General features: G+C 38.9%; 1 protein-coding gene and 1 pseudogene across 3 annotated transcripts in view; both read right to left on the bottom strand.

Moving 5' to 3' along the window:
• The window catches only part of ABCA6 (ATP binding cassette subfamily A member 6), a 60,961-nt gene extending 57,419 nt beyond the window's left edge, over positions 1 to 3,542 (bottom strand). The window contains exons 1-4 of one of the 3 annotated variants that reach the window (XM_007185574.3): positions 3,277 to 3,542; positions 2,668 to 2,751; positions 2,040 to 2,140; positions 319 to 523 (exon numbers count right to left, since the gene is read on the bottom strand). In XM_007185574.3, coding sequence (XP_007185636.2) covers positions 319 to 523; positions 2,040 to 2,135 — 301 coding nt within the window. In that variant the 5' untranslated portion in view covers positions 2,136 to 2,140; positions 2,668 to 2,751; positions 3,277 to 3,542. The remainder of the gene's footprint in view (positions 1 to 318; positions 524 to 2,039; positions 2,141 to 2,667; positions 2,752 to 3,276) is intronic. The other 2 variants (XM_057536458.1, XM_057536459.1) reach the window with 2 other exon arrangements.
• A 6,598-nt stretch (positions 3,543 to 10,140) lies between these two features.
• On the bottom strand, positions 10,141 to 10,989 carry LOC103010702 (spindle and kinetochore-associated protein 1-like; annotated as a pseudogene).
• Between the last annotated feature and the right edge of the window lie 5,380 nt (positions 10,990 to 16,369).

The following is a 16,369-nucleotide window of genomic DNA, read 5'->3' as shown; positions in this document are numbered from 1 at the left end:
CATGTTAAAACACCCACACTCCCCAATAGCCTATTCCTCTTAGGTATTATTCTGAAAATCTGAAATTACAAATCTATTGTTTTATTTAGATTCCAGTAGAAATGTAGGTCTACCTAAAGTGGACCCTCATCAAGCTGAAAGGGTTTAAAAGGCTAATTGTTATGAGAGAAAGAAAAAACTGACCAAATTTGTGTGCTATACTGATACCTAGATCATTAGCATAATGGATAACTGTGACTTCAAATTAAAAAGGTACACACTTTTTCAAAAAGATCTAAAACAAACTCAGTACTACTTTTTTGCCGTCAGCACACCTACCTTTCAAAAAGGGAGCACATGCCGTCTTATTCATTATCTGCTGGGTTATGTTGGAGATCGGTGTGTACACAACATCCATAGAAGAGCTATTAAATTTATCTACCCTTCCCAGATCCTGAGGGGGCATTTCAGGAAAATGCACATTTTCTTTTAAATATGAAAATATGCCCATATAAAATCCTAAAAGTATTGGGAACCCCCATTCCTATATAAAAAAAAAAAGAGAACACATTTAGATTGTATTCTCTGAAGGAGCTCAGTCAACACCAGAGGACAATGGAAGACAAATTCCAGTTTCACCATATAGTTGGCTTCTCTTTGCTCTCACTCTTCAGAGAGAAGGGAGCCCAATGAAAGATCTATATCGAGATGGTTGTCACATGTATCATTCTCCAATACTAGAACAAAACTTTTGCATTAAGTCATGAACTACTGCAGAAGCCGGCCTAGAGCCTAACAGGATGACTAACAGGACTGCAATCCTTACATGCATGGGCAGGTGATTCTAGGGTCTGTAAGACACAGAGTATCCCACATAGAGCTCATGACGGCAACGAGAAACATTTTTGTCAACTGTCATATCCTTGTATTGGAAGTCAAAGAGAATGAGAAGGGACAGAGTGGAAGAGACTGTCTAGTGGTCCATCAGTATTAGTCACCTCCCCCTGCTTGGTGCAACGCTGGGCCACATGCCCAGCCTCCGGGCGATGAAGTGGGACCAAATGCTTGAGTCCTCGCCAGTGGAATGTGGGCAGAGATGACCTGCACTGTTGCCAGGCCTGGCTAATGGAACCCTGCACAACCTCCCCTATTCTCTCTGTCTCAGTCCTTCTGCTTCCGGATCTGACTGGCCGCAGAGGATCCAGTGAATGTCTGCAAAGTCTAGGGCGATGGCAGACTCGCGTGACGGAGGAGCCTGGGTCTCTGAGTGACTGTGGGAGAAGATTCCTCAACCTACCCAACCCACGTCACTTTCACTGCCACCCTTATTCAGACTGTGAAAAGAGTGAAAAATAAACCTTTGCTGTGTTAAGCAATGAAATTTGGGGCTTTAAGGCACACTGACAATCAGTGGTGTTACTTGGTCATAATTCTTGGAAATAATCCCTGTGTAGAAAATTCATGGCCTTGAAAATAGGTCCACTCAATTTACAATAAATTCCTCTATTTCTGCTAGACACTATTTTTTAATATTTCTTGACTCTAAATTTATTATCCATGACAGCAGCTTTAATAGTTGCTATAACTTACCATACAATTAGATTTTCAGTTATTCTCCTTTTGAAAACAATATGAGTCATAGTTGGTCTTTCTAATTCTACATTATTTTTCAGAGACTGCTGTGAGTCTCTCAGTTCAACAAGTGTAACTAGAGACAAATTCAAAGTCAATAGATGCAGTCTGCACAGATACAGAGAATAAACTGGTGGTTTCCAGTGGGGAGAGGGAAAGCGGGAGGGACAATATAGCGGTAGGAGAAAAAAAGGGTTATTATAGGATTATATGAAATCATGTGTGGGAAACTTTTGAAAATTGTAAAGCATTACAGAATTTAAAGAGCCTTTCATTCAATAAAAAAAATGTACATCCTTACAGCTCCTTAAAAAACATAAAATAAAATAGATGCAGTCTGTTACTTAAAATATAGAATAAGAGAATCATGAGGCAATGAAATAAAAGCATAATGCTAACTATGGAAAGAGGTAAATGGTCAAACATACCAATAAGCTCTGTCTTTTCATCCTCCATTTCTTAAGAAGATTCTTGCACAGAAGTGCTTGAGTTTGCTGGTACACACTTTTCTGTTTCATATGCATTTAGCCTGTTCATTAAACAAAGAGAAAGTAAACATGGTGGAGTATCAACTAGAAAAATAAGTGTAATAAGAAAAACCTTGATCATATTTTGGGGGAAAATATTTCCTACCTTTAAGAACTGCAAAAAAAAAAAAAAAAGATTTAAAATATTATTTCAATAATCATGACTGTAAAATTTGACATCAAATATGCTCACTGTAAACTATTTGGGAGAAGAGTAATGATAGGGAAGTAGAGTGAACTATTATCACAATTTTACAACAATTACAATTACAATGGAAAAGATACTTTGATTCAGAACCTGTAAGATACTTCCCATTTTTGACATTTTATACCAGAAATTCAACTATATAAACAGAGCAGTTGAATTGTATCTCATCTGAATAATAATAATCTTGCATTCTTTACATTTGAATAGATATCCCAGAGCTAATCAAATTAACATAAAAATTCTGATTATTTAAACTCATCTAAATAATTAATTATGTCCATTAGAAACAATCCCAAGGAAGTACTTTCTTTTGGTATTTACCTTCCAGATTGAATTGAACAACTTTCATCAAAAGAGTTAGGCCATCAGATAACGATCCAGACTCAAAGGACTTGAAACTTGATTCTGATACACAGGAAGAATAAAACAATTTATGTCAATTTTCTGAACTCAGAAGTCCCTGAATAACTGAGGAAACAAACTACAAAGTAAGGAAAGAAAGAAAGAGAGAGAGAGAGAGAAAGAAAGAAAGAGAGAGAGAGAGAAAGAAAGAAAGAGAGAAAGAGAGAAAGAAAGAAGGAAAGAAAGGAAGATCACACAGGAAAGTAATTTTGCCCAAATGTTTGCAAATGAACAGAGAAAATTTTTTTCAGTTTTTATAATCTCAAAATTAAATTCTTTTAGATTTGCATATCAAAATATTCAGACAATTCTCCCTCAGCTAGTACAGAAGCAAATTTTACTATCTTCCTATATTCTACTGTTGTATCTACACAATAAAAGTTGGTTAGGAAAAATTAGAAACACTTTGTCTTCAGGTCTTCAATACAAAACACATAAGTATTTGGAAACATCTGAAAAATAGATTGATTTTAGCAGTGTTCACCCGTATGTTTGGCATATAGCACAACAAAACAGAGCTTTACTTACTGTCAGGATAATGAGAAAAAAAGCACGCTGGAAACACTGTCAAAGCACACGTCTTTGTGTCTAAGGCAACAATTAAAATTTCTTTATTGCCACTTCTTCATATATTCTTTAAATGAATGCTTACTCCCAGCAGTTCTTACCCAGGCTGGTTTCTGAGAAGGGGTGTAGCCAGAGCAATCTGCACATGATGAACTTGTTTTGTTTTCTGTCTTTTCTTCCCTAAGCCAATTATTCTGCAGGGAAATGACTGTTCCGGGGTTGGTTAGGAATAAAACAAACCCTGTGTTTGTTCACTTGGCCTTTCAACCCCAGGGATAAGGGGGGGAAATAGTAAACAAGGAAAATGGAATTAGCTCTTCAGACATGATGAGACTAAGATGGGGTAAAGGGCAATAAATGAGTAACTAACCAAACAAAGTAGTTAAATTTGTATGAGAAATCTTAAGCTTTTTTTTTTTTTTTTTCACTACTAATGCCTAAACACAACTGTCACTGACATCTCTGACTAACTTAGGCACACCCTAGCATGCACTGGAGCTGAGTTTTTTGTTTTGTTTTGTGTTTTTGTTTTTGTTTTTGCCTAAAAAAGTTAAGCAATCCATAGCCTGCCTTGGAGAAACACCTACATTGGACAAGTGAAGAATTACGAACAAATGCCTTTCCCCTGCTCCATTCATCATGGATGTAAGATTTCATAAGGCATCTGAACAAAATAAAAGTAAGCAGATCGCTAAGGACTTAAAAAAAAATAAGAAAAGATTCAGGTCAATTTTTATACGTGAAGACTAGGAAAAAAATGAAATGTATTTCAATTCCCATTGCACCGTCTATCTCTGTAAAGAGTTACAAACTTCTTGACCTGCCAAAGTAAATCGCAAAACAAGAAACCAAAGTCCATGAATTGGGAAATCTCAAATATTTGACATGGCTCCCAGTCCACAGATGTTAATAATCATAAAGCTGAGAGATGTTCTGGAGAAAAGAGGTATAATTTTAAAACAAACGTTTAAAGTCATGGTATTTTGTAGAGACATTTCTCTCCTTGGTAATTAGTTCTGTTTTTAAAAATAGTTAACAGTGAAATAGTACATGTCTTTTACATTAAAAATTGGCAAAAACAAAGTAAAAAGATGTTCTAAATGCCTCTTGGAAGCGGGGTGGGGTGGACAGTCATAAACACTGATAAAATTTTATATCAATAAAAGGTCAATGGCCCAAACAAAGATTCTAAGTTTCTTTTAAATCACCTGAAATATAGTTCAGGTTTTTATTCATTTTGTTGTTACACTTGTTTTAGACCCTATAGACTCTATTTTAGGAATCATTTTCACTTTGCCTTTCTTATAATTGCATTAAGATTCACAACTACAAAATCAATAATTAGTTAAATATATTTTACTAGTTTCACTTCTTGTCATTGTTTCTTGTGTATTCTTTCTATTCCTCTTTCTTGACTCCTTTACTCTGATTTATTTTTATTTTGGGGGCTATTTTCCTTACTTAAACCCAGGGATTTCCCCACAAATATTACAGAATATGATGAGGCAATGCCCGCCCTCCAGCTAGAAGCACATTGGAACTGAGTAAAATACATCTAACACAGATGTTCAGATGTATAACCAACTTTAAAAAGGAAGAAGAAAAAAGAAAGGAAAAAAAGGAAGAATCAATGGAAGAAACAGAGAGAAATGAAGGCACATTGCCAGAGGCTAAAACTGAAAAGAGAAATTAAAGCCAGAACTATGAGTGCTACGTCAGAAATACAATAGTCCAAAGAGGTATTTCAATACCCCGTGACCAGGACTCGGTCCTTGACAGGTTGTAAAGCTGGGCTTCATATCTCTGCGTGAATCCAGAAGCTTCACAGGACCGTTCAGTGCTAGAAAGAGAAACTAGAAAAACCTCACCCACTACCCAAAGGAAAAGTAAGGATATGTATTCTTTGCCCAATCTCTGGGTTAAAAAAAACAAGTTTCCTCCATAGAAAATGAGAATCCTGAGTATACGTCGCACATGTCAGGTATGGAAAAGAAATCTGAATTTACTGTCCCTGCACAGCAATGTGTCTGAGAACAATATCATAGCAGTTGAATCCTGGCTCTGCCATAGCTGTGTGACCTTGCATAATCTATTTAACAATGCCCCCTCAGGTTTTCTCATCCATAAAAATGGAGATGACACTGTGTGTGTGTGTGTGTGTGTGTGTGTGTGTGTGTGTACAGTATGTACGTGTGTGTGTATATATACAGTTAATTATATAGTTAATTATATATATAGTTAATAATGTATATAGTTAGTAATATAGTTAATAATATATATAGTTAATATTACATATAGTTCATATTATATATATAGTTCATATTACATACATATATATAGTTTTGGGGGGATTAAACTCATTAGTATAAGTAAAGTTTATAGAACAAGGCCTGATCCAACAATTCAACTCCTGGGTATACGTTAGAAGAAAACAAAAACACTAATTCAAAAAGATACATGCACCCCAGTGTTCGTAGCAGCATTATTTACAATAGCCAAGACATGGAAGCAATCTAAGTGTCCATCAACAGATAAATGGATATAGAAGATGTGGTATATATATTCAATGGAATATTACTCAGCCATAAAAATGAATGAAAGTTTGCCATCTGCAACAACATGGATGGACCTGAAGGATATTATGCTTTGTGAAATAAGTCAAACAGAGAAAGACAAATACTGTATGTTATCACTTGTATGTAGAATCTAAAAAGTAAAACAAATTAAAAAAAAAGAAGAATGCCTGGAAAATCATAAAATCTCAAAAAATGTTACTTGTTGTTGCTGATATTCTTTCTCTTCCTCCTCCTCCTATTATCCTAGAGCCCCACAGAGAAGACACGAATAATTCTATAGAAATATGTCCAGAATTCAGGGCACAAAGCAAGAGAGGTAAAAGTAAATATTCCTCCTGGAAGCTAAACTCACCATCAAAAGTCCACCATGAAAGAGAATCAGCAGACCAAAAAAAAAAAAAAAAAAAAGGGACAATTAGCAATCTCAAGTACTGAAGATAATAAAAATTATGATAGAGACTATAAAATATATAACTAAAAGGTTAAAGAAGTAATATAGGTTAGTTAAAATAGGAGACAATAAAAAGGAAGACTAATAGGAAAATAACCCATTATAATTTAAAGACACAGTGATTAATAACAGTTAAGATGAAAAACTTATGGATAAGTTTTATAGCAGATTAGAAACATCTAAACAGAAAATTAATAAACCAGAAATACCTCTGAAGAAATCATATGAAATTTAGTGCAAAGACAGGACGAGATGGAAAAATATTGAAGAGAGATTAAAAGACATAAAAGACAGAATGAGGGTGTCCAGCACATCTAATAGGCATTTTATAATAAGGAAAATAAAGGGAATAAATAAGAGGAATTGTTCAAAGATAAAATGTATGAGATTTTTGAGGAATTAAAGACATGAGTCCTCAGATTAGAAAATCAATGTATCCTGTGCAGAGTTAAAAACAAACAAAAATCCAACAACTGTGTTGCAGTAAGCTTTCAAAACATGGGATAGAAAGAAAGAGAAGGGGAAATATTAAAAAACAATAAAATATAAAAAGACAGATTATCAACCCAGGATCAACAGCCAAAAGATGTCATAAAACAATGGAATAATACCCTCAAAGAGCTGAGAGAAAATGAACCATTAACCTCAAATTCTATACCCAGCTAAATGTGCATGAAATAAAGATATCTTTATAGTTCATTTATCCTGTGCAGCAGGCTGAAAGAATACTAAAGGAGATACTGTAGTTTAAAATAAAATCATAGTTTTTTAAAAGTAAATTAAACTCAGACAGAAAAAGCTGAGTGTCAGAGGCTTTGACAGGTAAGTTGCCAAAACTAGGTATTCATTTACTGTAAACAATTTTGTGGAAGAGGAAGCAGAACTTCCCGTCATCCTACACATTTCTTCAGTCTCTGCTGATGGAATCTTAGAGATTTCTATGATCTTGTAGAGCTTTAATTGCTAGTTGAGAACACAGATGGACTTGGCATGGGAATGGATAATATTAGGGTTTTCACATGTGTATTATGCCACTGTTTTCCTCAGAGTTTGTTGTAAGGAGCTCAAAGTTATCTGGATTACTGTCTTCATCTATTTGTCGGTAGAAATCTCCAATTTCACCTAAAAAGCAGCCCTTGTGAGCTCTTGTGGGAGAGCAGGCGTTTGACAGAGAATATTCTTGAATGGGGTGGGGGGATGGTGGTAGAATCAGGAGCACAGGTGTGGATTTTGGCCTTATAGAGAAGAATGTTATTCATTCACACTAACGGGAATGAAATTCACATTAATGGGAAGAAAGTCAGAGTCCAATGAAATGGGTCCAATGAAACCTGGCTGGTTGCTGAGGTTGTGAAAGCTTATAAAGACATTCTCTTTTAATTCCTTCAATTTCACAGTCAAGTGGAAAGCAATGTCTTCTCCTGAGAGTGAAAGAAAAGAATGAGGTGTTCAAGTGTGAGAAGCAATATACTTGACTGTCATTTAATTAGTTATCCAATCCAGTGAAAGAGTGAATACATTAGGGGGACATAGTGGAGTTGGCAGACAGAAAACCATGGCTCCACTTGAAGCTAGTGTTCATTCATGTAAAGTGAGACTTTCCATTCATTTTGTTCACGTGTGTCTTCTACCAGTGTTGATCTCCCTAATACAGGTTTAATGAAAGTTGGGGTCTTCCCAGGCAATTACGATGAAGGGTGAGAGGGTCAAGCATTGAACGTACACATGATGGAGGGGCTCCTGGCTGAGGACCCCTAAGTGGAGATGGTAGATACCTCTTCTTTCTTGCCAACTTGATTTGGTCCACTGGCTCGTAGATTATGCTTTCAAGTCCATGTTAGAGTATGTTATCACTGTGTCTGGAAAGATGGTGAACTTTGGGTGGCTTAGCTGTCCAAGGTTATATGCAAGCTTTAATGAGGTAAAACAAAATATGTGGTCATGATTCACCTTCTAAATAATGAAACTTCCAAGTAAACTAGAACTTAGCAGTTTAGCAGCATATCAGAGCTAGCCACAAGTTTCCCGGAATTTTAGCTGCAGCAGGAATTTTAGCCGTCTATTTCTTCTCCTTTTGCATGTTTTTCTCTTACAAGCTTCTATATTTTGCTTATCTGCTTTATGAAGAACATATACAGACATCCATCTGTGGCCAGAATGACCAGGCTTAGATATCAGGATTATACCAGCATTGCCCTAGGACAAAATGTCAGCACCAGGGGTTTGTAGATGTCTCTATAGAGCTGCCCCAGCTGCCAGCACGTCAGTGCTCACTCAGACCTCTGGGACAAAGCGCAAACGAGCTCGATTGGGTTTGGCACTGCTCTGGCTCCAATCTGTTGTTATCCTTAGTTTGGAGGCACATGATGTAGGTGCAGCTGTTAGAGGCCCACCCCGTGAGTCTGCCAAAAAGAGATAAAGCTGTCCCCAGAAAAGGGAAAATTGTTGTGAGCTTGGCAAGCACTTCCAAATGTGACTCATACAGAATTCTAAATAGTAGTACTTTTTAAGAATTTCCCTGTTTCTGGAGTTAACTGTGTTACTTTTTTAGAGCACCTTGCTGATTATTCTACTAAGGTTCAATCTTTCTATAGTTGAATTCTCCTCACCTGGGCAATAATTTTTTCCATTAATGGCCCATATCACAGAGGTCTAGATTGCCCAGCATGATGGTCAGTTGTTGTGGACACTCTTGGCAACTGATTAGGTCAATGTTACTTTTCTTTTTTCTTTCTCTTTTTTTTGCAGCGTTCGTAATGTACTACGTGGTCATCACCGTGGTGGTGTTATCTGGTGAGACACTTTTTTTTCTCTGCTACAGGGATAAGCCCTGCCAAGCCAATGATGTAGCACAGATAGACCGTAGACAGACCAGTCTCCCGAGGCACAGAAGAGAAACCTAGTACTTCCATTACAATTCTTTATAGGTTGAAGTTTACAGTCTGGTTTATACTGAATGCATTTCAGGTAAGTTCTTCCCTAATGACGTATGGAAAAGCAGAATAATCAGATGGATAAGCTGCTTCCAGATCCAACTTCTAGGGCTGGCCTGCGGACTGAAATGTCATTGATGGAAGTTAGACACTAATGACCTTTAATTCCAAAGTGCCTGGGTATCCTTGACCTTAACTTTTTTTTTTTTAACATAACTTTTTTTTTTAATTATTAGCACGTTTTAAATTATTATTTATTTATTTATTTATTTATTTATTTATTTATGGCTGTGTTGGGTCTTTGTTTCTGTGCGAGGGCTTCCTCTAGCTGCGGCAAGTGGGGGCCACTCTTCATCGCGGTGCGCGGGCCTCTCACTACCGCGGCCTCTCTTGTTGCGGAGCACAGGCTCCAGACGCGCAGCCTCAGTAGTTGTGGCTCACGGGCCCAGTTGCTCCGCGGCATGTGGGATCCTCCCAGACCAGGGCTCGAACCCGTGTCCCCTGCATTAGCAGGCAGACCCTCAACCACTGCGCCACCAGGGAAGCCCTGACCTTAACTTTTTGATCTTTTTCTTCCAGTACTACCACCGTACTCATCTTACTGAAGTCTGCGGCATTGCCCACTAAGCACAAAAACTACACATGAACATTTCTAGCTGCATCATGTGCCTAGCACAGAGGCTCATAGGGTAGGTGGTTAAATATATGGTGAAATGAAGTAAATTTTAAAATATATCTGCTTCATCAGAAAGTATTTTATTTTTATAAGAAACAGGAAAAAAATCTTAAAAATTGTATAAAAAAGGAAATTATAGGAACAGGCTCTAAACTCTATTGCTGATCAGTTCAAAAGCTCACAAGGGCTTTAGGTTATAACATAATAGGTAAGTCCCCCCTACCCCCCTCAGATCTCTGATAGCCTCTTTCAGTGTCATAAAATATTCACTATCAGATGAAACCTCTTGTCAATTTTCAAAGCTGTGAAGTCCTGTATGTCAGCTTCCACTATAAAATAATGACCTTTGGTATCCTTTCTTTATCAGTAAATCTGTGATAGAGATTTCTGGCCACAGAACTCATAGACTTTGTTGGTTGATGTAGGCTCTTATATTTACTAACTACTGCCTTGTTGATTTCTTTACTAACAGCATTAATTTGATAATAGGATAAGCGAGATTTCATATATGAAGGAATACCACTGCAGAAGATATCAATGGCATTCTTTAACATGGTATTCACAGTACTCCTTTGTTCTTTGGGGAACTTCTTTGTGAGTGTAGATTCTTCCATTCTGGTTCTTCTGTGTCAAGATCATGTCCCTAATAAAGCTTTAGGTTACTCTTACTTGAGGCAAACAGGGAGGACTCTTTTCTTTGAGATGTTCCACATCTTTATAATCTTCTGCAAGAGATTCATAGTGGTCCTTGAGTGAATTGTTAGTTTTTCATACTGAATTTCCAATTCTAATTTATTTAGAAGTTCATTTGCTACAATGATCTCATCTCCATATTATTTCATATAGTCTTTAAGGTAGGTTCTTGGCTACAGTTTCTTAATGATAGTTTTTTTAAAAAATATTGCCAATCTTATCATTAATATGGGAGCATAATTGTTTCAGATCTGAGGTCATCCTTTACGCCTCTCATAAAGTCTAGTAGCAAAGGCCAATGTTATTTTTTTAAAAAACATTTTTCCTTTTTGTTTTTCCTTTCTTCCTTTTTTCGGAGGTTGGTAAGCTAACCCCTCTCTTTGCCTTCCCCTCCCTTTCTCTCTGTAAAATGAGTAAATACAAGATTCCTCAAAATAGAATTAAATTGCACTTCACTTAAATTGCAACCACAGCCTGGGGATGGCTTTAGCTGAGTATCCAAAGTCCTTCCTAGTATTTTTTTTTCACTCCATGTGATCCCCAAGCTGGCTCTGAGGAGGGAAGAATACAACAATACGGTGGTCCCTGGTAGAACGAACATTTGCTTCCTCAGACTAACCTCTGCCATCTCTTCAGTGCTAGATGAGACTTTCCTTTAGCTTGATCGTGCTTCCAGGACTCCCCCCACTGAGGAGGGAGAACAGAATAGGGGCTTTCAAATTCTGCTTCACTTTTTATTGATCACCTTGCTCATCCACTGGAGAAGTGTGTGTGTGCTGACTCCTGGTATCTTCCTTTTAGTTCAGTAAATGACGTTTGGGTTGCTAACAAAATTATCTGGGGGTTATAATGAGAGTCTGGGACCTTTTGTAGTCCCATTATAGATGTATATTTCTGCCATCTTTTTTGGGGTTTTTTGTTTTTTTCATTTTAGTAAATAGAGTAAGGGTACTCTGGAAATGGGCACTTGACTTGTACTGATGTCCAACAGTCTCTAACTCCTTCCTTTCTTGGGAGATTCCTGCTTTAGAGGAGCTGACTTTCACGTAGAGCCAGAGACCTGGCTGCAATGTACCGGGAAACTCCTCGGAGATTCCAGTGTTGAAAGCCTAGGCATGTACAGAACCTCTGACCCAGGCATTCTAGGAATGTACTCCAAGTGATTAGGTAGATAATTGCCAAAGACCTACGTGCAACATTCTTAGTTGCAGCATTGTTTACAAAAGGGATGTTTAGAAAGAACCTACATATCTTTCAATCAATTTTCAACTAAAAAATTTTGGGTACATCCAAACACTGAAATAATATACAAGCATCACAAAAAATGACATAGATATATAATCAGCTGGTAAGGTGTGATGTTCACAGTATGCTGTTAAATAAGACAATTACGGAACAGTAGATATGCTATTATCCTGCGTGTATAGGATAGAAAAATGTATTAGCTAAGCAAGAGAATTTTCATACTTTAGACCGGTTTACTTTGTATGATGTTTTACAGCAATCATGCATTATGTCAGAATTATTTTAAATTATATTTTTAAAAATCAAAAGGATTAAATTTGCCATTGTAACTATTTTTAAGTGTACAATTCAGTGACATTAATTACATTCCCAATATTGTGCAACCATCATCGCTATCTGGTTCCAAAACTTTTTCATTATCCAAAACAGGAAATCTGTTGACTATTAAGCAATAACTCCCCATTCTCCCCTCCCCCAGCCCATTATAGCCTCTATTGTTCTTTCCACTTCCATGAATTTGCCTATTCTAGATATTTCATAGAAGTGTCCCTATTCAGACAACACCTGTGTGTAGTTTATTTCAAGAAGATCATGTTATATGTATATTTACAACAATTTTTAAAAATCGAATAGATTGAGACATTGAGAATTTCTGGGCAATAAATGTTCATTGGTTTTATTTGTAACCGTGAGTATTTTTAATCCAATCCAGAGCCATCCCGCTAGGTCTTCTGAGGCACTGGCTTCTGTATTCGGCCCATCTGCATCCTGCACTGCTGTGCTTCAAACACCCGCATGTTGCAGGCATTCGGGCATCAGGAACTGCCTTCCGGCTCTGCTTCCAGCCCGGCATTCTCACTGCTGCTTCTCACTCCTTTCAGGGTGGCTTCTGCATCAGTTGGTTCTCCTGCCATGTCGGGAACAAACCACATTTTGCAAAGATCTTGTTGTTTGCCTGAGCTCCTGTTCCTCCTAGGTGCTCCACGGATCACTTTCAGGCTGACTTTTTTCCCAGCTTCATTGTAAGTTTAAGGTATACAAAGTGTTGATCTGATACACTTCTATATGGCAAAATGATTACTGTGTGTTAGCTGACACCTCCACCACGTCACGTAACCATTTCTTCTCTGTGGTGAGAAGATTTAGGATCTACTCTCCTAGCAACTTTCAAGTATATAATACAGTACTGTTAACTATGATCATTGTGCTGTATATTACATCCCCAGAACTATTCATCCTATAACTTGAAGTGTATACCTTTTGGCCAATATCTCCACATTTCTCCCACCCCCTGGAAACCACCACTCTACTCTGTTTCTATGAGTTCAGCTTTTTTCGACTCTACATTTAAGTGAGATCATGCAGTTTTTGTCTGTCTCTCTCTGACTTATTTCACTTAGGATAATGCCCTCAAGGTCCATCTATGTTGTCACAAATGGCAGGATTTCCTGCTTTTTCGTGGTTGAAAAATATTCCTGTGTAAGTGAGTATGTGTGCATGTGTGTGTGTGTGTGCATGACCTTCTTTATCCATTCACTTGCCAAAGGACGCTTAGGTGGTTTCCACATCTTGGCTATTGTGAATAATGCTGCAGTGAACATGGAAGGGCAGATATCTCTTCAATATCCTGTTTTCAGTTCCTTTGGATATATATCTCCTAGTAGGGTTGCCGGATCATATGATTATTCTGTTTTTAACTTTTTAAGCAACCTCCATACTGTTTTCCACAGTGGCTGCACCAATTTACACTCCCACCAGCAGTGCACAAGTGTTCCCTTCTCTCCACATCCTAGCCAAAACTTGTTACCTCTTGTCTTTCTGATGATATAGGCTGACTTTTTCAGTTGGGATTCCTGGACCACATGGATAGTATAAATTCTTGCCCTGCTGCTTAAGCATAGCTCAGACTTTTCTTTTTTACAGCCGGTGTCTGGAACAGCTTCTCCAGGCGGTAGGCACTGCCTCTCATAACCCCTGTCCCAGCCTGGGCAGCCTTTCGTAGAAGCTGGTTTCATACAGCACTCATTGTTCTAAGTCCTCAACGCTAAACCACGGCTCCTCACGTGGGCACACAAATCCCAGCCTCACGCTTAGTGGTTGATATCCAGGTACAACACAATACTGGGCCACTGCAACACAAGCTGAAGCTTTTTGCTCTCATGGTATTAACGTGGCTTTGTCTTATCTTACCCGGAATTTCATGCATTTGCAATGGGAGGAAGGTCTGTGAGAAAGGCTAAAACTCTATGTAGGATTTAAACTCCACATGGGTTTTATTGAATATGACAAGCATGGTGCTTCCCAGCTGCACAGCTGCTTCATGGGAACCTGCCCTCCTGACGGATGAGGCCAGGGTTGTTCTTAATGGAAGGCTGACCGTCATTTGTATCATGGGCCCAAGACCACAGCGCGTTTAGCCTCTATGTTGTTCGTTGTAAAAATCTCAGTTCAAATAGAGGTAAAGGCAGTCACAAACTTTGGCTCTCTGGGATTTGAACTGGGAAATGCAGAGGAAGATTAAAGATGCCCGGAGAGAGGCAAGGAGGTGGGAGGGACAGAGGTGGCCATGGGGTAAGTTAATACTCGAAGTAAACAAAAACTTTAAGTAAGCCGGAGGAGGAGGCTGAGAAAAGACGTACTGAGCAATGCGTGCTGTAGCCAGTGAACTGGGAGAAGAAGTAAGCCTGTCACAAAGCACAGCCTGGGCTGAGGCTACCAGTGAGGTTTCACAAAGTCCAGGTCATGGACATTCCTGGTGCATCTTGAATCTACAAGGACCTTCAAGCTGGCTCTTTCAGTCCTGTTCTTATTCTTAGATACGCCTGGGATTACAACAAGCCCCTCCTTCCCTGAGTTAACATGTGTGAGTCTATTCCTTGCAACCGGAGACACCCTGGGAGCCCAGAAAATACTACCAGGAATAGAGATTTGTGAAATATGAAATCACCAAGAATGTGGAGATTTTGTCATTAGTTCAGACATAATGGCTGAAAGCACTGAGAATGCTCTACCTATTCCAAAACTGTGTCTTCTTGGTAGTCATACCATGACTTCTTTGTGGCCACGGGCAAAAGCTGCAAAGCGACAATTTTAAGGGTGTAAGGAAAGAAACCGAGCAGAGTTACGTGCTTTTCATCTACAGCAGTGGGAAATTTACAAAGTTAAAGTCCAGGGTGCCCCACTCATAGCAGCTAAAGGAATCTGTTAAAGGAAGTGCTTTTATCCGGCAGCCGACGGTGTTCACTGGCAAATAGCTGCATCAGAAGAAATCACAAAACCTGCTGCACCTTTTTTGGCCATTTCCTGTTTGAAATGGAATGAGAACATTTGCGGAAAGTGGAAGGTGTTTCTTTTCACTGAGCTCCTCATTTTAACCAGTTACGAGAATCCATCACAAGTATGAAGCAAACCCTCCCCCTAGTGTCCTCCCACCCACCTCTGCCCCCATCCACATTAATCTGTGTTAACGTGGAGTTAATTGTAAATGCTAAATGTTTTATTTTCATTTCTGTTCATTGATGTTCTCGGTATATGACTTTGTCCCGTATTTCAAGGGCTACTAAGGACAATGTCTTCGCTCTTTGTATCTTCAAGGACATATTCTATCCATGAGAAAACATACAATGTATATGAAATAATATGTGGTTTGAAATATAAGTCAAATTTTTATGCACATTTTAAGCATTCTTACAAATTAGGAGGACTTGCGTTTTTAACGTGGAAAGTGTTGGGACTTCCCTGGTAGAGGAGTGGTTAAGAATCCGCCTGCCAGGGCTTCCCTGGTGGCGCAGTGGTTGAGAATCTGCCTGCTAATGCAGGGGACACGGGTTCGAGCCCTGGTCTGGGAAGATCCCACATGCCACGGAGCAGCTGGGCCCGTGAGCCACAATTGCTGAGCCTGCGCGTCTGGAGCCTGTGCCCCGCGACGGGAGGGGCCGCGATAGAGAAAGGCCCGCGCACCGCGATGAAGAGCGGTCCCCGCACCGCGATGAAGAGTGGCCCCCGCTTGCCGCAACTGGAGAAAGCCCTCGCACGAACCGAAGACCCAACACAGCCAAAAATAATAAATAAATAAATAAATAAATAAATAAATAAATAAGAAAATCCTTTAAAAAAAAAAAAAAAGAATCCGCCTGCCAATGCAGGGGACACGGGTTCAAGCCCTGGTCCGGGAAGATCCCACATGCCGCGGAGCAACTAAGCCCGTGCGCCACAACTACTGAGCCTGCACTCTAGAGCCCACGAGCCACAACTACTGAGCCCGTGAGCCACAACGACTGAGCCCATGTGCCACAACTACTGAAGCCTGTGTGCCTAGAGCCCGTGCTCTGCAACAAGAGAAGCCACCGCAATGAAAAGCCGGCACCTCAACGAAGAGTAGCCCCTGCTCGCCACAACCAGAGAAAGCCCGCGCACAGCAGCAAAGACCCAACACAGCCAAAAACAAACAAACAAATAAATAAATAATAAAGTATTAAAA

Source organism: Balaenoptera acutorostrata, chromosome 20 (genome assembly GCF_949987535.1).
Source record: "Balaenoptera acutorostrata chromosome 20, mBalAcu1.1, whole genome shotgun sequence".
Classification (NCBI taxonomy): domain Eukaryota; kingdom Metazoa; phylum Chordata; class Mammalia; order Artiodactyla; family Balaenopteridae; genus Balaenoptera; species Balaenoptera acutorostrata.
Note: the sequence above shows the minus strand (reverse complement) of the source record. Positions and strands in the feature narration are given on the sequence as shown.